The sequence below is a fragment of the Apodemus sylvaticus genome, chromosome 1, assembly GCF_947179515.1.
Source record: "Apodemus sylvaticus chromosome 1, mApoSyl1.1, whole genome shotgun sequence".
Lineage (NCBI taxonomy): Eukaryota > Metazoa > Chordata > Mammalia > Rodentia > Muridae > Apodemus > Apodemus sylvaticus.
The window spans coordinates 197,087,592-197,110,745 of record NC_067472.1 but is presented as its reverse complement, the minus strand read 5'-3'; the positions used below and the strand labels follow the sequence as shown (position 1 = coordinate 197,110,745).

The window sequence follows — 23,154 nt, the reverse complement described above, 5'->3', positions numbered from 1 at the left end:
GATGGCACTAGAAGGAATGGGGGGCAATGCTGCTTCAGGAATTCTGTATAGAGGGGGTGGCTGGGAATGGGGTCCAAGTCATGCATGAGATACTGTTGCCCCTGACAACCTCTTTTCTTTCTCTCTTTTCTGACATTAGCACTGTTCTAATTATCCATTTTGGTTTTGTATTGCAGACAACAAAACAGATTTTTGTAAGGGCTGAGGAGCTGAAGAGAGACCTGATAAATGAATACACTGAAGAACATCTTGTTTACTTGACAGAAAAGGTTAGTGTGAGGAGAAGCATGGATATAGGAGGGCTGTGTGATAACTACTCACTCTGTACCCAGGAGTGTCTTCTTCAGTGTCTTTGAAGTGTGTGAGTCAATGAAAGGGCTCCACATGTCCTCTGTAATCCAATCAACACACATGAACATACACACACACACACACACACACACACACACACACAATGTCATGGTATACTAAGAAGACTGAGACCTAACTTTATTAAAAACAGGGAAAGAGTAAGGTAGAAGAATGGATTTTCCAAAACACCAGGGATACAAGGCCCTAGACTGAAATGTCAGACTTTAACGAAACTACACTTTGTTCATATCTGGGCTGAAAAGACGTTTCTTCCAAATTTTGAAGTAGTGGCCTAAATTCTTTTCCTTTCCTGCAGAAGAAAGAAGAAGAACTGTCCAAGAAGGCATCATTCTTGGAGGAAAAACAAAAGATCAGAACACGACTTTCAAAATGGGCTTCCTTTCCTTTTCAAAAACGGTATGGTTCTCAAGAAAAATAAACAAGGTGGGGAGGAGGGCCCTGGAGCACCAATTTCATCAAAGGAAGCTCAGCCTTATTCAGTAACAACTGGAACCTTCAGTCCAACAGTGGTGCCTTCAGGAAAGAAAGCCTGCAATGAAGCAGCTCCAACAACATCACCAGCTGCCAAGGAGGCTGCAGAACTTGGCACCTTAGAACATCCAGGTGAGTCACCACAGGTTTCTCACTAGGACAAGCCTTGTATAGAAGTGGTTCCAAATGCATCTGGCTCAGGAAAACAGGATTGAGACTGAAGCTCACCAGTAATTTAAGGCAGAGGTGCTGGACAGGTCAAGTCAGGAACACTGGACCCCACAGAGAATCCTGAATCTCCTGCCATGTGATCAGTCTTCTGCTTGTGGTTTAATGAACATATAGGTCAAGAGATCCGGAAGGATCCCTAGGCTGGCACAGGATGTTACTAGGAGGGCCAGTTTATCAGGAAAAACACCTTTCATGTTTATCATCTTCTAAGTCCCTAAACACTGATGATGCTTTACAATTACAAAATAAGCATTCTATGCATATATTGTAGAACCAAATCTTAGTGCAATGTCTGGGTTCAAGAGTAAAATTCTAGCACGCAGGTGGCATAGGGAGAGGGATTGATGCTAGTTTATACCCATTCTAGAAAGAATGATGAATTATAGGCAATCTCTGGCTATAAAGTCAAATTATTATTACAATGAAATAGAAATTTTTCTGAGCACTTGTGGTTGACAGGTGCCAAATGTGCTAGGGATTTTGTTTTACTCTGACTTTCAGCTGGAGTCATTGTGGTATTCTAGATTCTATTTAGTATTAGGGATCAAGCTAAATCGAATTTCCAAGCTTTATACTCATTTACCTTACTAGACACGGTATAATCTTTATAACCACAAGGAATTATAAAGCTACAAAAATAAGACAGGAATCAATAAAGACTTGGTTGTATATCACAATGAGACTGTGTCTCTCCAACCAGGAATTCTTAGACCAGAGCTACCAGTACAGTTTCATGATACTATTCCACCTACAAGCCAATCAAAATATGAACCATGTTGAGGTCCTTATGATAAGGACAAACCTGTTTCCCCAAACTGTGTTCACATTACAAACCTTACAATGTATTGTATGGAAAGAAATGGGAACATTTCTTTAGCTGATATGCCCATATTTTGAGAAGTCCAAACAGTGTAGAAGCATAGGGAATGTACTGAACTAAAATCTGGTGACCTAGTGTCAGTTTTGGCTTTGATATATCTGAGATTATGATTTTGGGCAGAGCATTTCCTCTTCCACTATAGGGATCTTCACATTCTATAGCAGCAAAACTAACAGGTTGACCTGTGAGCACAAGTAGATGCAGAGTGCTTAAGGGAGCACAGTATAGAGAAAGGACCCAGGTAGCTCATGGGAGGTTTTGCAGAGAAGCAGGCAGTGGTGGCACACACTTTTAATCCCAGTACTTGGGAGGCAAATACAAGTGGATTTCCCAGTTGGAGGCCAGCCTGGTCTACAGAGTGAGCTCTATGAGAGCCTGGGATATACAGAGAAACACTATCTAGAAAAAAAAGAAAAAAGGAAGCTACATATTTTTGCAGCTGTCCTGCAAAGGATCTGTGTAGGCCCAGTGCTTTCTGCTTCTCCCAGTTCATGCTAGCTCTGCTCAGATCAATTGGAGGGCTCTGTTCTTCTTTTCTTTCATTCTGTCTGCTTTGACATTATTTTGTCCTCCTATTCTGCACAGTTCCCTGATATATGAATGGGACTGATAGGGGGATTGATGGAGACACATCACATAGGTCTGTGTCTTTCATTCCCTGTCTCTGTCTGAGTGTTTCTCTCTGTTTTTGTTGCTCTGTCTGTCTCTGTCACTGTCTGTGTCTGTCTGCCTCTCTCTTTACCTCTCTCTCTGTTTCTCTGTCTCTCTGTCTCTCTGTCTCTCTCTCTCTCTCTCTCTCTCTCTTTCTCCATAATATCTTGGTATTGGACACTATGTTCACACTTGGTGCAGAAGGAATCTTTTCTTATAATGGCTGAATAGGGCATTGAACATTGGGATTAGAAGAATCGGACTGCTAGATTCTTTCTTTTATTTAATTTTTTAGACCAGTAGGATTTGATTTTAAACTAGATCTCTGGCCATCTAGACTCTATGTTTTTGTCACATAAGCAGTGTCTTGTATATATTCTGTCTCATTAATTGGGCCTTAAGTCAAATCAGACATTTTTATATTATTCCTAGAGGTTCTCTGACACCACTGCCCTAGCATATCTGGCAGGTATAACTGGCCAATGAGAAATATTGTAGGTCAAGGGGTTTGTGGCTGAGTTGGTATTTGTTTCTGTTTCAGTAGCCAACAGAGTATGTTCCTATAACAAAGAAACAAGGACATAAGGGTAAAGGTTTCAAGCATGCATCAGCTCAAATTCAATTTCTTTTTTTAAATTGAGTATCTTCTTCATTTATGCTGCGGATGATAAAACCTTTCCCAATTTCTACCCTCCCAAAAGCTCCCTCCCCAAAGATTCCCAACCCTTCCTCCCACCCACTGCATCCATGTATATGCCCCTCTACCTGTCACACTTCCACCTCCTCCCCACCTCTGTCGGTTTCCCTTTTGGGGGGGCCTCTATTGAGCCTTTACCTGACCAAAGACCACTCCTGCAACTGATGCCCAACAACACATTCCTATGCCACATTTTTGCCTGGAACCATATGTACCTCTTGGTTGATGGTTCAGTCCCTGGGAGTCTTGGGGTGTCTGGGTGGCTGAAGTCATTGTTCTTCCCCTGGGGTGTAAACCCCTTCAGCTCCTCCAGACCACCCTCCAGATCCTGCAGTGGACACCCCATGCCCAGTCCAGTAGTTGGTTGCTAGTTTCTGCCTTTATATTAGTAGGGCTCTGGCAGGGCCCCTCTGGAGACAGCCATGGCATGCTCCTTTTGTACATACTTCTTGTCATAGTGTCGGAGTTTGGTGACTGTTTATAGGATGAATCTCCAGGTAGGGCAGTCTCTGGGTGGCCTTTACTTCAATGTCTTGTCTCCCTTATTGCTCCTGTGAGTATTATGTTCCCTTTTTCAGAGGAACCGTAGCACCCTCAGTTAAGCCCTCCTACTTCTTGAGCTTCCTGTGCTAGGTGAATTGTAAATTGTTTCTTCTGAGCTTTGGACTAGCAATGGCTTATTAGTGAGTGCATACCATGTGTGTTCTTGTGACTGGGTTACCTTGCTCAGGGTGACACGTTCTAGTTCCATCCATTTGCCTAAGATTTTCATGAATTCATTGTTTCTAATGGCTGAATAGTACTCCATTGTGTACATATACCACATCTTCTGTATCCATTCCTCTGTTGAGGGGCATCAGGGTTCTATCTAGGTTCTGGCTATTATAAATAAAATTGCTAAGAACATATTGGAGCATGTGTCCATATTACATGTAGGAATATCTTCTGGGTACATGACCAAGAGTGGTATAGCTGGGTCCTCAGATAGTACTATGTTTAATTTTCTGAGGAATCACCAAACTAATTTCCAGAGTGGTTTTACCAGCTTGCAATCCCACCAACAATGGAGAAGTGTTCTTCTTTCTCCACATCCTTTCCAGCATCTGCTGACCCCAGAGTTTTTCATCTTAGCCATTCTGACTGGTGTAAGGTGCAATGCCAGGGTTGTTTTGATTTGCATTTCCCTGATAGCTAAGGATGCTGAACATTTCTTTAGGTGCTTTAGAGTCATTTGCGTTTCCTCAGTTGAGAATTCCCTGTTTAGCTCTGTACCCAATTTTTTAATAGGGTCATTTGATTCTCTGGAGACTAAAGTCTTCAATTCTTTGTATACATGGATATAAGCCTTCTATTGATGCAGGGTTAGTAAAGATCTTTTCCCATTTTTTTGGTTGCCATTTTGTCCTATTGACTGTGTCCTTTGCCTTACAGAAGCTTTGCAGTTTTATGAGGTCCCATTTGTTGATTCTTGTTCTTAGAGCATAAGCCATTGGTGTTCTGCTCAGAAACTTTGCCCCTGTGACCATGTGTTCAAGGTTTGTCACCGCTTCTTCTCTATAAGCTTCAGTGTGCCTGATTTTATCTGTAGATCCTTGGATTTATCTGTAGATCCACTTGGATTTGAGCTTTAGACAAGGAGATAAGAATGGGTCCATTTGCATTTTTCTGCATGCAGACCTCCAGTTGATCCAGCACCATTTTTTTTTAAATGCTCTTTTTTGTCCACTGGATGTTGTTTAGCTTCTTTGTCAAATATCATGTGACCATAGGTGTGTGGATTCTTTTCTGGGTCTTCAATTCTATTCCATTGATCTTCCTGCCTGTCTGCATACCAATACCAAACAGTTTTTATCACTATTGCTCTGTAGTAGAGCTTGAGGTTAGGGATGGTGATTTCCCCAGAATATCTTTTTTTGTGAAGAATAATTTTTGCTATCCTGGTTTTTTTGTTATTCCAGATGAATTTGTGAATTGCTCTTTCTAGATCTATGAAGAACTGATTTGGAATTTTGATGAGGATTGCATTGAATCTGTGGATTGCTTTCGGCAAGATGGCCATTTTTACTATATTGATCCTGCAAATCCATGAACATGGGAGATCTTTCCATCTTCTGAGACTTTCTTCGATTTCTTTCTTCAGAGGCTTAAAGTTCTTCTCATATAGACACTTCACTTGCTTCGTCAGGTTCACACCTAGGTGTGAAATATTATTTGGTACTATTGTGAAGGGTGTCATTTCCCTAATTTCTGTCTCATCTTGTTTATCCTTTGAGTAGAGGAAGGCTACTGATTTGTTTGAGTTAATTTTATATCCAGCCACTTTGCTGAAGTTGTTTATCAGCTTTAGGAGTTCTCTGGTGTAAGTCTTGGAGTTGCTTAAGTATACTATCATATCATCAGCAAATATTGATAGTTTGACTTCTTCCTTTCCAATTTGTATACCTTTGACCTCTTTTTGCTGCCTGATTGCTCTGGCTAAGACTTCAAGTACTATGATGAATAGATAGGGAAAGAGTGGCCAGCCTTTTCTGGTCCCCAATTTTAGTCTGATTGCTTTAAGTTTCTCTCCATTTAGTTTGATGTTGATTAGTTAGAATGGGTCAATTTACATTTTTTTGCATGCAGACCTCCAGTTGATCCAGCACCATTTTTTTTTAAATGCTGTCTTTTTTCCACTGGATGTTTTTTAGCTCCTTTGTCAAATATCAAGTGACTAGAGGTGTGTGGATTCTTTTCTGGGTCTTCAATTCTTCAGTATGCAGTATATTGTTTTCACTATGTTTAGGTATGGGCTTTGGATTCCCAATCTCTCCAAGTCTTTTATCATGAAGCGATGCTGAATTTTGTCAAAAGCCTTTTCAGCATCTAATGAAATAATCATTGTTTTTTTTTTCCTTTGGATTGTTAATGTAGTAAATTAGAATGACGGATTTCTGTATGTTGAACCATCCCAGCCTCACTGGGATGAAGCCTAAATGATCATGGTTAATTATATAGTTCTGATGCATTCTTGGATTCCGTTGGTCAGGGTGTTGTTCAATATTTTTGGTTTGGTTTAGGTATAAGTGTGATTTTGGCTTCATAGAATGAGTTCAGTAGTGTTCCTTGAGTTTCTATTTCGTGGAAATGTTTGAAGATTATCGGAATTAATTCTTCTTTGAAGATCTGATAGAATTCCCCACTAAACCCATCTGGTCCTGTGCCTTTTTTTGAAGGGAAAATACTCATGACTGCTTCTATTTCTTCAGGGCTTATGGGACTATTTATATGGTTTATCTGATCCTGTTTTGACATTGACACCTGGTATGTATCTTGAAAGCTATCCATTTCATCCAGGTTTTCAAACTTTGTTGAGTATAAACTCTTGTACTAGGATCTGATGATTTTTTGAATTTCCACAGCTCCTGTGGTTATGTCTCCCTAATCATTCCTGATTTTATTAATTTGGATGCTGTCTCCATGCCCCCTGGTTAGTCTGGCTAAGGGTTTATCTATCTTGATTTTCTCAAAGAACCAGATCCTTGTTTTGTTGATTCTTTGTATAGCTCTTTTTACTTCTGCTTGGTTAATTTTGAATCTAAGTTTGATTATTTCCTGCAGTCTACTCCTCTTGGGGGTATTTGCTTCCTTTTCTTCTAGAGCCTTCAAGTGCGCTGTCAAACTGTTAGTGTAAGCTTTCTCCATTCCTTTTTTGGAGGCACTTAGAGCTATGAGCTTTCCTCTTAGCACTGCTTTCATTGTGTCTCATAAATTTTAGTATGATGTGTCTTCATTTTCATTGAATTCTAAAAAGTCTTTAATTTCTTTATTTCTTCCTTGACCAAGCTATCGTTGAGAAGAGCATTGTTCAAAGTCCATGTATATGTGTGTTTTCCATTGTTGTTGTTTGAGCTTAAGACCAGCCTTAGGCCATGGTGATCTGATAAGATACCTGAAATAATTTCAATATTTCTATATCTGTTGAGATCTGCTCTGTAACCAATTATATGGTCAATTTTGGATAAGGTACCATGAGGTGCTGAGAAGAAGGTATATTCTTTTGCTTTATGGTGGAATGTTCTACAAATATCTGTTAGATCCAGTTGGTCTATAACTTCAGTTAGTTTCACAGTATCTCTGTTTAGTTTCTGATTCCATGATTTGATCATTTTTGGCAGTGCGGTGCTGAAATCTCCCACTATTATCGTGTTGGGTGCAATGTGTGCTTTGAGCTTTATTAAAGTTGCTTTTATGAATGTGGGTGCCCTTATGTTCAGAGCATAAGACTTTTCCTTTGAGCAGTATGAATTGTCCCTTCTTATATTTTTGGACATCACTACCAGTTTCATGATACTATTCTACCTACTAGCCAATCAACACCTGAATCAATTTGGGGTCCTTATGATAAGGACAAACCTATTTTCCCAAACTTTGCTCATATTACAAACCTTAAAATGTCTGGAGAGGAAAGAAATCTACACATTTCTTTAGCTGATATCCCCATATATTTTGAGAAGTCCAGAAAGTGTGGAAGCATAGGGAATGTACTGAACTAGAATCTGGTGCCCTAGTGTTAGTTTTGGCTCTGATATATCTGAGCTCATGATTTTGGACAGAACATTCTATCTTCCACTAAAGTATCTTCACATTCCATAGTAGCAAAACTAACAGGCTGGGTTCTGAGCCCACCTAGAGGTAGAGTGCATAGGAGAGAACAGTGTAGATAACACACCCAGGTAGTTCATGAGAGGTCTTCCAGAGAAGCAGACAGAGAGCTGGGGTGTTCACAGGAACACTCAAAGCCAAGATGTCTCATTGTGGTAGCTATCCTGCACTCAGTTTCCACATTAACCTCTTCAGTAGCAGTGTTGTGATGGGAGGGAAACTAGCTGCCACAACTGCCAACCCTCTATGGAAAGGGTTGTCCTGTCTGGCCTGCCAGGATTGGCAGCTGTGTCCTACTGGGGACTCAGAGTATAACCCTCATGGACCAGATCTTTGTGGTTTGAATGGAAATTTCAGGACAGAAAATGTGACTGTGTGTCATGTCTAGGACACAAAGAAACTATATTACATACTATGGTCCTCCAGGCAAAATCTTTAAAAGAAGTGCCAGTGCCAGCACTACTTGTGAAGATATGCCACCTTAGCACTAGGGGGCCATGGAGATACAGGCTTTTAATCCTACAATTAAGTGACTGAAGTAGGATGGTAGACACAACCCAAATTGCAGAATAATACACTTACAATTATAATTGAAATAAATGGTCTCAGGAAACAAGCTGGAGTAGCCATTTTAATATCAGATAAAACTGACTTTCAACCCAAAGTCATCAAAAGAGACCCTGAGGGACACTTCTTGCTGGTCAAAGGAAAAATACAACAAGAAGAACTCTCAATCCTGAACATCTATGCTCCAAATGCAAGGGCACCCTCATTTGTAAAAGAAACTTTATTAAAGCTCAAAGCACACATTGCACCTAACACAATAATTGTGGGTGACTTCAACGCTGCACTTTCCTCAATGGACCGATCAGGAAAATAGAAACTAAACAGGGACATAATGAAATTAATTGAAGCTTTGGACCAATTAGATTTAACAGATATATATATATAGAACATTCTATCCTAAAGCAAAAGAATATACGTTTTTCTCAGTACCTCATGGTACCTTCTCCAAAATCAACCATATAATTGGTCACAAGACAGACCTCAACCAATATAAGAAGATCGAACTAATCCCATGCCTCCTGTCAGATCACTATGGAGTAAAAGTGGTCTTCAATAGCAACAAAAACAACAGAAAACCCACATGCACGTGGAAATTGAACAATATTCTACTCAATGATACCTTGGTCAAGGAAGAAATAAAGAAAGAAATTAAATACTTTTTAGAACACAATGAAAATGAAGACACAACATACCCAAATCTATGGGACACAATGAAAGCAGTGCTAAGAGGAAAACTCATAGTCCTGAGTGCCTCCAAAAAGAAAATGGAGAGAGCATACATTACCAGGTTAATGACACACCTGAAAGCCCTGGAACAAAAAGAAGCTATTTCACCCAGGAGGAGTAGAAGGCAGGAAATCATCAAACTAGATAATTAGAAGGCAGGAAATCAATCAAGTAGAAACAAAGAGAACCATACAAAGAATCAACAAAACAAGGAGCTGGTTCTTCGAGAAAATCAACAAGATAGTTAAACCCTTAGCCAGACTGACCAAAGGGCACAGAGAAAGTATCCAAATTAACAAACTTAGAAATGAAAAGGGAGATATAACAACGGAAACTGAGGAAATCCAAAAAATCATCAGATCCTACTACAAGAGCCTGTACTCAACACAACTGGAGAACCTAGAGGAAATGGACAATTTCCTTGACAGATACCAAATACCAAAATTAAATCAGGACCAAATAGAGCATTTAAACAGTCCCATAATGCCTAAAGAAATTGAAGGAGTCATCGAAAGTCTTCCAACGAAAAAAAGCACAGGACCAGATGGTTTCAGTGCAGAATTCTATCAGACTTTCAAAGAAGAGTTAACACCAATACTCTTCAAATTATTCCACAAAATAGAAACAGAAGGAACACTACCCAATTCCTTCTACGAAGCCACAATTACGCTGATACCAAAATCACACAAAGATCCAACAAAGAAAGAGAACTTCAGACCAATTTCCCTTATGAACATCGATGCAAAAATACTCAATAAAATTCTTGCCAAACGAATCCAAGAACACATCAAAAACGATCATCCACCATAATCAAGTAGGCTTTATCCTGGCAATGCAGGGTTGGTTCAATATACGGAAATCTATCAATGCAATCCACTACATAAACAAACTCAAAGAAAAAAACCACATGGTCATTTCATTGGATGCTGAAAAAGCATTTGACAAAATTCAGCATCCTTTCACGCTTAAAGTCTTGGAAAGAACAGGAATTCAAGGCCCATACCTAAACATAGTAAAAGCAATATACAGCAAACTGGTAGCCAGCATCAAACTAAATGGAGAGAAACTTGAAGCAATCCCACTAAAATCAGGGATTAGACAGGGCTGCCCCTTTTCTCCTTATCTTTTCAATATTGTACTTGAGGTACTAGCTCAGGAAATTCGACAACATAAGGAGGTCAAAAGGATACAAATTGGAAAGGAAGAAGTCAAACTATCATTATTTGCAGATGACGTGATAGTCTACCTAAGTGACCCAAAAAACTCCACTAGAGAACTCCTACAGCTGATAAACAACTTCAGCAAAGTGACAGGTTATAAAATCAACTCAAGCAAATCAGTGGCCTTCCTATACTCAAAGGATAAGCAGGCTGAGAAAGAAATTAGGGAAATGACCCCCTTCACAATAGCCACAAATAGTATAAAGTATCTTGGGGTGACTCTTACCAAACATGTGAAAGATCTGTATGACAAGAACTTCAAGACTCTGAAGAAGGAAATGGAAGAAGACCTCAAAAAAATGGGAAAACCTCCCATGCTCATGGATCGGTAGAATCAATATAGTTAAAATGGCCATTTTGCCAAAAGTAATCTACAGATTCAATGTAATACCTATCGGCATCCCAACTCAATTCTCCACAGAGTTAGAAAGAGCAATTATCAAATTCATCTGGAACAACAAAAAACCCAGGATAGATAAAACTATTCTCAGCAACAAAAGAAATTCTGGGGGAATTAGTATCCCTGACCTCAAGCAATACTACAGAGCAATAGTGTTAAAAACTGCATGGTATTGGTACAGTGACAGGCAGGAGGATCAATGGAACAGGATTGAAGATCCAGAAATGAACCCACACACCTATGGCCACTTGATCCTCGACAAAGAGGCTGAAAACATCCAATGGAAAAAAGATAGCCTTTTCAACAAATGGTGCTGGTTCAACTGGAGGTCAGCATGCAGAAGAATGCAAATTGATCCATCCTTGTCTCCTTGTACCAAGCTCAAATCCAAATGGATCAAGGACCTCCACATAAAGCCAGACACTCTGAAGTTAATAGAAAAGAAACTGGGGAAGACCCTTGAGGACATCGGTACAGGGAGAAAGTTTCTGAATAGAACACCAATAGCGTATGCTCTAAGAGCAAGAATTGACAAATGGGACCTCATAAAATTACAAAGTTTCTGTAAGGCAAAGGACACCATCAAGAGGACAAATCGGCAACCAACAAATTGGGAAAAGATCTTCACCAATCCTACATCAGATAGAGGGCTAATATCCAATATATATAAAGAACTCAAGAGGTTAGACTCCAGAAAAGCAAACAACCCTATTAAAAAATGGGGGTACAGAGTTAAACAAAGAATTCTCACCTGAAGAACATCGGATGGCGGAGAAGCATCTTAAAAAATGCTCAACTTCATTGGTCATTAGGGAAATGCAAATCAAAACAACCCTGAGATTTCACCTTACACCATTCAGAATGGCTAAGATTAAAAATTCCAGAGATAGCGGGTGTTGGAGAGGGTGCGGAGAAAGAGGAACACTCCTCCACTGCTGGTGGGGTTGCAAATTGGTACAACCACTCTGGAAATCAGTCTGGCGGTTCCTCCGAAAACTGGGCACCTCACTTCCAGAAGATCCTGCTATACCACTCCTGGGCATATACCCAGAGGATTCCCCACCATGTAATAAGGATACATACTCTACTATGTTCATAGCAGCCCTATTTATAATTGACAGATGCTGGAAAGAGCCCAGGTATCCCTCAACAGAAGAGTGGATGCAAAAAATGTGGTATATTTACACAATGGAGTACTATTCAGCCATTAGAAACAATGAATTCATAAAATTCTTAGGCAAATGGATGGACCTAGAGAACATCATACTAAGTGAGGTAACCCAGACTCAAAAGATGAATCATGGTAAGCACTCACTAATAAGTGGATATTAACCTAGAAACCTGGATTACCCAAAACATAATCTACACATCAAATGAGGTACAAGAAGAAAGGAAGAGTAGCCCCTTGTTCTGGAAAGACTCAATGAAGCCGTATTCAGCAAAACCAGAACAGGGAAGTGGGAAGGGGTAGGTGGGAGGACAGGGGGATAGAAGGGGGCTTACAGGACTTTTTGGGAGTGGGGGGGCTACGAAAGGGGAAATCATTTGAAATGTAAATAAAAAATATACCGAATAAAAAAATTAAAAAAAGAAATAAATTGAAACTTATCATTTATAGGAATGTTCTCTTTTGTTATTTTCTATATTCTTTATGTTATATATGATTTTCCCTTTCCCTGTTTGCCCCTCAGCATAATCCCATAAGCCCTCTTGCATTTGACTGTTCCCCAATCAACCCCCTCCCACTTCTCTGTCCTGTCACATATCAAATCATTCCGAAGAAGAAAGTAGGAGAGGAAGAAGAGAGCCCTGGTCCTGGAATGGCTTTATGCAGCATTGTAGGGGATTACCAGGAATTTTCAATGGAGATTGACTTACTATGGCACAGTGGTTTATTTAGCAATGCATATATTAATGTAATATAACATTAATTCACAGAGAAGCAAAGTATCTCCTTTCCTAACTTATTGTTCATCTTGTGACAGGTGGGAACCTCCTGAACCCTAGGCACTCAGACCAACAGAGTCTAGGCAATGACGAGTCTTTGTGTACAGGAACAACAAGTGTGGTCTCAACACAGTTACAAATAAAGGTAATTTGCATGGAATTCTTTGAGGCAAATTTAAAATCTCAATGTCTTTTTTGTGTGTTTAGACTAGTAATCCTCAAATGTTTTCACACAACTCCTCATATATCAATTTTTCTTTATATTGCCACTGGGATCAGAGAAAACATGTCAATGCTCTGTCCAGTTAGTCATTACACTATATTGAATACTGCTCTGAAACATTCTAACCCAAGACAGCCTTGTACAATGCTATGGTCCAAGGTGCTCAGAGTTCCCAAAGCCTGTATGACCTACTGAAGATTCTCAGCCTTAATTTCTGAACCTCTTAAACATCAGGAACTTAGTTTTCATTCCTCATGATCATGCAAATGCATAACCCTCCTATTTGTACACAACCACTCACAGCTATGTGAAGTCTTCTGGTCCTGATTTCAATAAATAACCTATTTGTAAGCCGGCTTCTTAAGTTGAACATTCCCTCAGAGCTCCTTTGCAATATGTTTTTCAATGGTAACAGGCATCCCTAATCCCAAATCTACCACTTTACTAGCATAATAGGAAATCCCAAGGTGGGATTATTCACTAAATGTATGAAGCTGAATTGACACAAGGGGTGTTCTATTCACTCTAATTTCTTCAGGGAGAGAGGTTTGTGAATCTGACACAGATATACATACACAATTGTGTGTGTGTGTATATGTGTGTGTGTGTGTGTGTGTGTGTGTGTGTCTGTGGGCAAAGCCATTAATGTGCTAGAGAGCTGAAATGCCAGCATGCCAGACAAAGTGTTTTGATGTTTCCTGTCTTTTCCTTTTTGTCTTAGAACATTGCCAGGCATGATAATGCCACTCTTCTTCCCCAAGAGAGGTTCCAACTGTTAAGTGCTCTTGGGCAGAACATTGAAATAAACAACAATGTTTCATGGGCATTTTACGTGAGCCTGAGCAAAAACTTCTATAAAATGGCAGCTGACCTTGATCAATGTGGACAAAAGGAAGCAGCCTTTGTGCTCTACCACAAGTACCTCACGTGAGAACCTGCAGTTTCTACTCCTTTTCTGGAACTCGTTTTTTTGCTCAGTCTGCTGTTTTATTCAGGGTTTTCTTCTTTGTTGACAGCTATAGAACTTGAGGATGTAATCTTTTCATCAGATTTCTGGAACTGCCCACACAGACTTTTTCTTGTGATTCAAAGATATGAGGAACAAAGGTGGTGGTGTTATAAATAAGGAAATATAATGGCACGCAAGGTCCAGCTCATAGTGGAAGAAAAGAGGGCTGAAAATCAGTGTGTATCTGAACTGATAGCTATTTTTGATTTTCAAATCTCCCCTGCTGTAAACAGTCACAGATTTGTCTCTGATGGGTGGCCACACTTATTGAGTTCTATGGGAGAGAGGTAGGCATTCCTGTAGCTTCACAGTCACCAGAGGATTGTTGACTACCTAGCTTCAGTGTGGTTAACAATCCTTAGGAATTTCTCCAAACTATTCATTGTATTGCATAAGAAGAGTGAAAAATAGATTTTAAAGCTGTCACCATGAAATAGTTCTTACAGCCTCAGTGACAAGGGTGCTTTGACTTTAGTAAGGGGAAGATGGAAAAGTCTCACTAATCCTAGTTGGCCTTAAATTTTGTGAAACAGAATATAAGGATATATATATATATATATATATATATATATATATATATATATATATATATATATATATATATATAGTATAGGGAGGGGTTTTCTGGACATGATTTAATTGATCTTCAGAAGACTGAATGTTTAGTAGGTACGTCAATTACTGTTCCACAACTAGAGAGCTTAGATTTACAGATGAGTTGAGGTACCACAGTTTGCATTCCCTTTGTTGTACAAATACTACAACGGGGTTTCTCTTGGTTTTCCACTGGTGGTTTCCCGTAAAATGAAGGCATTCTCTTGAGATCATAAAAAATCTACTCTCATTTTTCCCTTCTCCAATAACAAATCTCTCTTACCAAAAAGTCACAAGTTCTCCCATACATCAGCTTCCCAGACTGAGTTTCTGGTCATATCCTCTTCTCAAGAAGAGTTTTTGACAAGGCAGTGAATCTTGAATCTTGGACAGACATAAGGGTTGAAGCAGTTTACTAGCATCATGAGACTAGGTACCCAGGGAACATCACCACCTAGAACTGAGCACCCTCAGTATCTCCTCTCATTACCTAGTGATGTCTGAGGTAAGGTGGTACACTCCCAGGTAGCAATAAACAAAAGTGCTATATGGGCAAAGATTAATATTGGGAATGAAAGACTCAGACCACTGTGTTTATTTCCTAGTATGAAGTCCAGGATTACAACCTGTTTCCTCAAGGATTGTGTGTCTATCTGGTGCCTCCTGGGTGTTGAAATGACCAACTGGCACTGTGTCACTTTAACTATGCTTATTGACAGCTAATGTTTGCTGAATGTGCCAGTATCATGGAAGAATTTTGATAGTTTTTCTCCAGTCTAAGTAATGGAAATTGATGTGGGATCTCAGGGTGTGCCTTATTAAATACCAGTAACTTCTGAAGCAGTGACAACAGAGTCCAAGATTCCTTAGGGACTCATTTAGACATTTTTGTTTCTCTGCACAGCTTAGTCTCTCTGCTCTATTCCTTTAGACTCTATGTGGAAAAGCTCCCTGCAGATAAAAAGTACAAAGACGTTGTGGAGATTTACAAAAAATCAAATATCCTCAAGGTAGGTTTTCATTCTCAATGTGACTGACCAAAAATCTCCAAAGCAGAACACAACTGCTCACCAAAAAGACACAGATGATGACACTAGAAGGAAGCGGGGGGTGGGGGCATGGGGGTGGTGGGCAGTGCTGTTTAAGGAATTCTGTACAGAGGGTATGGCTGGGAATTGCATTCAAGACATGCACGAGATACTGCTGCCCCTGCCATCTTCTATTCTTTCTCTCTTTTCTAACATTAGCACTGTTCTAATTATCCATTTTGGTTTTGTATTGCAGACAATAAAACAGATTTTTGTAAGGGCTGTGGAGCTGAAGAGAGACCTGTTAAATGAATATTCTGAAGAACATTTCGTTTACTTGACAGAAAAGGTCAGTGTGAGGGGAAGCATGGATATAGGAGGACTGTGTGACATCTACACAGTCTGATCCCAGGACTGTCTTGTGCAGTGTCTTTGAAGTGTGAGTCAATGAAAGGGCTCCCTCTGTAATCCAATCAACACACATGAACATGCACACACACACACACACACACACACACACACACACAATGTCATGGCATACTAAGAAGACTGAGACCTAACTTTATTAAAAACAGGAAAAGAGTAAGGTAGAAGAATGGATTTTCCAAAACACCAGGGATACATGCCCTAGGCTGAAATGTCAGACTTTAACGGAACTACACTTTGTTCATATCTGGGCTGAAAAGACGTTTCTTCCAAAATTTGAAGTAGTGGCCTAAATTCTTTTCCTTTCCTACAGAAGAAGAAGGAAGAAGAACTGTCCAAGAAGGCATCATTCTTGAAAGAAGAAAAGAAGACCAGAACACGAATTTCAAAATGGGCTTCCTTTCCTTTTCTAAAACGGTATGGTTCTCAAGAAAAATAAACAAGGTGGGAGGTGGGCGCTGGAGCACCGATTTCATCAAAGGAAGCTCAGCCTTATTCAGTAACAACTGGAACTTTCAGCCCAACAGTGGTGCCTTCAGGAAAGGAAGCCTGTGATGAAGCAGCTCAAACAACATCACCAGCTGCCAAGGAGGCTTCAGAAACTGGCACCTTAGAATGTCCAGGTGAGTCATCATCGTTTTCTTACTTGGACAAGCCTTGTATAGAAGCTGATCAAATTGCATCTGGGTCAGGAAAACAGGAGTGAGACTGAAGCTCACCAGTAAGGTAAGGCAGAGGTGCTGGACAGGTGCCTCAAGTCTGGAACACTGGGCCCCACACGGAATCCTGAATCTCCTGCCATGTTCTCAGTCTTCTGCTTCCATGGATCTGCTGGCTATGCTGTGGTAACAGAACCTCATGAGATGAGTGCTGCTTTTATCTGTCTTGACAACCTGACTGTCTTGTCAGCATGTGGAGACAGAGCAATATTTCCATATGTATCTGTCAGATGTTGTTAAAAAATTTCTGAACTTTCCCTGCAGTTCAGCAACCACATGGGTCTCCCTCATATTTAAAACATTGCAAGATTGTGGACAGATTGTGGTAGTCTGACCCTGAGATAAGATACTGTGTATGTATTTGTGCTCTCTGCATCCTCTTATTACCTGAAGGATTTATTCACAGCCTCACAGATCTATCATAAATGCTCCATATGATTGAGCATAACCACAGCTGGCTTCATCAAGGTGGATTCTATGGAATAAGTGTAGTTTGACTCAATGCATGCCAGGATGTCACAGATTGTAAGTCATTTGTGTGAGTCAAGATCTAAGGCAACATCCAGGTGGACACAGGAAAATACAAGTCTAGACTTCAGAGCGTAAATGCCAAAAAATCTGGAGATATGAATGAAGATCCAAGGAGACCTGTCTCTGCCAGGAGAAACACAGCAGAAGTTTTGCTTTTCTCTGACAGTATAGCTCCCTGAATGCTTATGGTGTTCTACTCAGTTAGGAGATGACTTTGTCCAATGAGGACTTTCACAGAGAAATTTTATATCAGCTAAGAGTCACATCCAAAAATATTGCTCCATCCACTTAAGCAGACAGTAAAGCCCATGGCCCCTTCTCCCAGACACCAGTAACCAGAGCTTGGAGTAAAACTCCCTGCCTATCATAAGGAGGGGGATGAAGAAAAGGATCTCAATGACTTTGTATTACTTTCCTACGGTGATAGACTTGAGTTCTCCTCAGGGATACCAGGCCCTGTCTCCTCATACTTTTCTCTCTTTTCCATTACAGTTGAGAAAGGCAGAGGCCTGCGCCAGGTGGTCCTCCCTCATGATTTGTGCGATAAATTCCTCACTGCAGCAGGAATGAACACCAAGAAAAAAATAGAGACATGTGGTGTCCTATGTGGAGCCCTGGTAAAGATATAAACACTTCTGATTTGAGGCTGTTGCTTTCCCCTTGACTTTACATGACTCTCAGGGAACATATCTAGGGTCTCTATCCATACACATAACCTTCCAGAAGGAACTATGGTTGACAAGGTTGGCCATCTTGTATTGGATGACTTTGTATTTGGTTGCTTTAGAGAGTCTTTTGAAATGAACAATGTGGTTCAATGCTATAGATAGAAATGTTCATTCTAGTTGGGGGCTAGTGCCAAAAATTCCAGGCACTGGCAAACTGATGCTGGAATCTTCTTACAAGTTCAAATGAGCCTCAGCGTCAGAGTTCTATATTCCCTAAAGGTAAAAGAATGCAAACAGAAAGCAGAAATGCAGGTAGCCAGGCATAAGTCACGGAAACAGACAAGTTGCCTCGTTGTAACCAGAAATCAATGGCTTTTAGGTCCTGGTCTGAGTATCTACTCTGGTATGCTTTTGAGCACTAGTTTCTTAGGCATCTCTAGACTCCTGAGCAATCCTACTGGCTGCTACTGGAAAGACCCTAAGCCCAGGAGGTGTCAAGCTGGACATCTACATTTCTACTCAACATCTGTTCCTTTTTAGCTGTATCTTAGCAAAGCACAAGAGCAGCCAAGGATTTGAAACCACAAAGGGAGAAAGAAAAATGAGATTCATGTACTGTCTGGTCTGGGGCCTATTGTGTGTATGAGAGAATGGGTCTGAGACCTCCAAGAGTTGTGACAAGTTGTTTTCTCCTGGCAGGTTGGAGAGGAATATCACATCAGCCATATCCTCATTCCTGTCCAGGAAGGAGGCCCAGATTATTGCTGTGCAAAGCATGAGGAGGACCTCTTCTTTATTCAAGAAGGACTGGGACTTATTACATTAGGATGGATACATGTAAGCAAAAGGACCTCTGGGAATGAGGGTTCCTTTTCTGTTTCTTCAAAACAGCCTACCTAAAACTTGCTGTGCACAGAGGCAATTCATTCCAGATCATCGGCTCTGAGCATATATAACCAATAGTGTGCAGGTCAAATCAAAGGAGCATTTCCTGGCACTTTTACAGCTCTTTGTATTTTATGTTTACTAGGAGTAATTGTTCAAACTTTCAACTTTATGTTAATCTGCGTGGAGAATGGTAGCTTGACAGGATATATGAGAAAATGTATATAGACCATATACCTAAAGGGTGTAGAGATGAAACTTAAGTAAGCCAAGAGTGTCTGTTCTAATGATTGTGTTTTTTATTTATGAAGAAGTACTTCCTTTGTGTACACTGAAATGATCTTACATGCAAGATTTTGAAGTGTTTGAACATGTATAGCATACATCTTTTGACTTTCAAGAAAACACATTTACTTGCCGAGAGAGTCTCTTGCATGATTCTGTTATTTTCAAAGACTGAAGTTCACAAAACTATTGAAATTATTCTAACAACGAATATAAGCCACAAGAAGGAGTATTACTTGTGTTTTTTGTGAGATCAAAAACTTCTAGTCAGACCTTGGGAAGTGCTGATGCTCTTCATTCCAATTGTATAAATTCTTCCTGCTGTGCCAAATTCAACAATATATTATGGCCAACTGATATTGGCCTTTTGTGGCTTGGGACTCAAAGGGGAAATCACACATAAAATGAGCACCAAGTCACATGATACAAAGTGCACAATATACTTCAGGTGAGAAATATAGGACAGTGAGGGTTGCAGAGGAAGAGCTGTCACATGTAAAGTGACATGATGACTTGGGAGGAGGAGCCCAAAAAATTTATGGGAGAGGGGATAGCATTGGAGAGAGATACACTGAGATCCTATATCAGTGAGCATTTCTGTTGGCTAGGATTTGTGGTTTGTTTTGGAAATGGATGCCTGATCTTCACATATATAACCAAAGAGAACCCTGGCATACCTTGTCTAGGATGGAGGTAAAAATGGAGAGTGATTTGGAGTATAGAGAAAACTCTGGACTATTCTGAGCAAAAGAATGATGTAACCAAAGCCATACTCCAGAAGTTAAAATTAAGGAGTTGAAGGGCTCCTTGGGAAGGGAATGTCAGGTGTGGTTTGGGAGCTTATACCATGGAATGAGGATAAGAAGGTGATAGTCTTGTTTGTGTGTGTAGGAGGGATCAGGGTAATTCAGATACCCAGGCAATAGGGGTAGAGGCTGAGGAGTCAGACTGGGCAGAATTTCAATTGGGCTCATGGAGTTAGAAGTGCTCCTCTCATAAACATGAATAGGGTTGCAGAAGAGGACAGATCTTGACACCAGGGTTCAGTTATACTGTTTGGAATTGAAGGCACATGTTAGATATTCCAACTGCATCAACATTGAGAGGATGTTTGAGAAGCCTAGAGAGGGACCTGAGCCACGTGCAGGTGGCTCATGAACCTGGTAAATAGGGAGAACTGGCTGCAAGAGAAACAATTCCCTGGAAGATTAGGTGAATGTCTAATGAGGAAAGCAGGGTATATAGGGATGAAGAAGAAACAAGGGTGAAGGAGAACTGGATATGATGTTCTCAGAAGCCGCATAACAGGGATGCAGGAAGAATGACGTCAGGATTTGACCTGCTGGAGCTCTGAGGATATTGACTTAATGCCTTCTAAGTCATGGTGGGCAGAGATTGCAATGTTCAATAATGTCATAAAATCTGGGTGTACTGTCACACTCCTGGACCCCCAACATTCAGGACGATAAGACTTGTAGGTAGAGAATTTGGTGCCAAGTTGATTGAACTGTAATATTGTGCCTCAAAACAAGAAGTCACTTAATTAGGAATTGGTCAGGGTGGAGTCTGTCATAACGGTCATACTGAAGCAGGCATCTAGGACCTAGAATCTAGGGGAATTTGAAGTGAGAAGGCTGCTCTTAGGAAATGGGTTAGCAGATTACTGACCTGTAGGACCTGTGAGATGGTTTGGACATGGTATCTTCTTGTTTGTTGTTTTCTTCAATTTTTCTTTGATTTCACTTTAGTTGTCAAAGGCTTGATGTTTTAAATTATAGCATAGCTGTGAGTGTACATATGTAAAAAGAGTTGGGGTTGCAAATTGGTACAACAACTCTGGAAATCAGTTGGGCAGTTCCTCAGAAAACTGGGCACATCACTTCCAGAAGATTCTGCTATACCACTCCTGGGTATATACCCAGAGGATTCCCCAGCATGTAATAAGGATACATGCTCCACTATGTTCATAGCAGCCCTATTTATAATAGCCAGAAACTGGAAAGAACCCAGGTATTCCTCAGCAGAAGAATGGATGCAAAAAATGTTGTATATATACACAATGGAGTACTATTCAGCCATTAGAAACAATGAATTCATGAAATTCTTAGGCAAATGGATGGAGCTGGATAATATCATATACTAAGTGAGGTAAGCCAGTCTCAAAAGATCAATCATGGTATTCACTCACTAAGAAGTGGATATTAACCTAGAAAACTGGAATACCAAAACCATAATCCACAGATAAAATGATGTACAAAAAGAACGGAGGAGTGGCCCCTGGTTCTGGAAAGACTCAGTGTAGCAGTATAGGGCAAAACCAGAGCAGGGAAGTGGGAAGGGGAGGGTGGGAGAACAGGGGGAGGGAAGGGGGCTTATGGGACTTCTGGGGACTGGGGGGCCAGAAAAGGGGAAATCATTTGAAATGTAAATAAAAATATATCAAATAAAAAAAGGGAAAAATAAGTTATAGCATAGTTGTGAGTGTACATACATAAATAGAGTTGTTAAATATCTCAAGGTGGATGCATCTATATGCATACACAACTTAGAGATAGAAATGAGAATCTGCTAAAAGCCTGCTCCAAATTTCTCACTTCCTTCCTCTGAAATTGAATCCTCTCTTGAACTCACCATGTCTTCCTCCATTTTATATATGAACCTCCTCAGTTCCAGCAGTACTTTGTGTTCATTGTGCAGAAATGTGATTACTATCTGTAAGTGTGGACTCATGAATGTATTCGTCTGATGGGTAGTTACATCTGGTGGCCCAGTGAGAATGGGAGGGAAGTAAAGGAAAGAGTCATAGTATTATCAGGCAGATGGTTCAATTTTCCTTTTCCACATGACAGATGTGGTTCTGCATGGAGAGATTTTGGAAATCACAGGAGAGAACAGATTGTTAATGATACATGGCCTCCCTTCCTTGCTGGATCAACCATAGCTGACTGGGCTAACTTACAATTCTTGACTTCTTTTGTCTTCTCAGACCCATCCAACCCAGACAGCCTTTTTGTCAAGTGTAGATCTACACACACATTTTGCATACCAAACGATGCTCCCTGAATCCATAGCTGTGGTGTGTGCTCCCAAGTATAAACAGTAAGTATGTGAGATTCAAGTCTGGAATTTAGAATTACAAAATTGTCAATGGCTCCAAACTATTTAAAAATTGTCTATGTACAGAATGTCTTAATTGATTGCTATGAAAGCCTTCCTTTAAGGTGCATAGTCTAATGATCACCAGCCACTCTTAAAAGATAAGATGACACCACTGCTGGTTTTCTAAGACAACCTCTCAAGAAATTTACTCAAGAGGCAGAGATTGAACAAATTCCACAGAAAACACTGTATAAGAGTTTTATGTCTTTTATTTCACAATGCTGTGTTACTCTGAATTCTTCAGGAGAGGTAGTATTGGGCAAGCAATGAATCATCCTGCTTTCTTTTATAATATTTTTGTATACTTGATGTGCTACAGGAATAAGATTGCTCTGGTTTTAGAATTTTGTCCCTTCTGCCTCAAATTTATTGGTTTAAACAGACCTAACTCATTGCTACATTGTTATTCCTACATATTTCTACTGTTGACTTCCTCTGCCCACTTAGATTATCGTGCAAGAAAGGGATCCAGAGACAGAGAGACAGAGATGCTTATATATGACAAAAGGAAGGAAAGTGAATAAATGAATGAATGAATGAATAAATAAATAAGAAAGTGTAGATGGAAGATCAGGGGGAAAGACATCAAAGAAAAAAAGAAAGGAGAAACACTAAGAAACTAGTGGATAATTAAAACTAGGACATGGATGTCAAGGTCTAGGAGGAGGACAGCGTGGACCATGATCAATTACAATAGGCAGACATAGTCCGCAGTTACTAAAATAGAAGGGAAACACTGTTCAAAGAAGACGAGAAGAGAGATAGGAGGTTTTGAGAGAGATGAGACGGTAAAAGAGAAAGAGGGAGAGACATATAAGAAA

General features: G+C 40.1%; 1 protein-coding gene across 1 annotated transcript in view; it reads left to right on the top strand.

Annotated features, from left to right (window-relative positions):
- Nucleotides 1–23,154, top strand: part of LOC127669425 (STAM-binding protein-like) — a 67,567-nt gene that overhangs the window by 42,020 nt on the left and 2,393 nt on the right. The window contains exons 2-4 of the mRNA XM_052163393.1: nucleotides 17,829–17,953; nucleotides 18,704–18,841; nucleotides 22,161–22,273. Coding sequence (XP_052019353.1) covers nucleotides 17,829–17,953; nucleotides 18,704–18,841; nucleotides 22,161–22,273 — 376 coding nt within the window. The remainder of the gene's footprint in view (nucleotides 1–17,828; nucleotides 17,954–18,703; nucleotides 18,842–22,160; nucleotides 22,274–23,154) is intronic.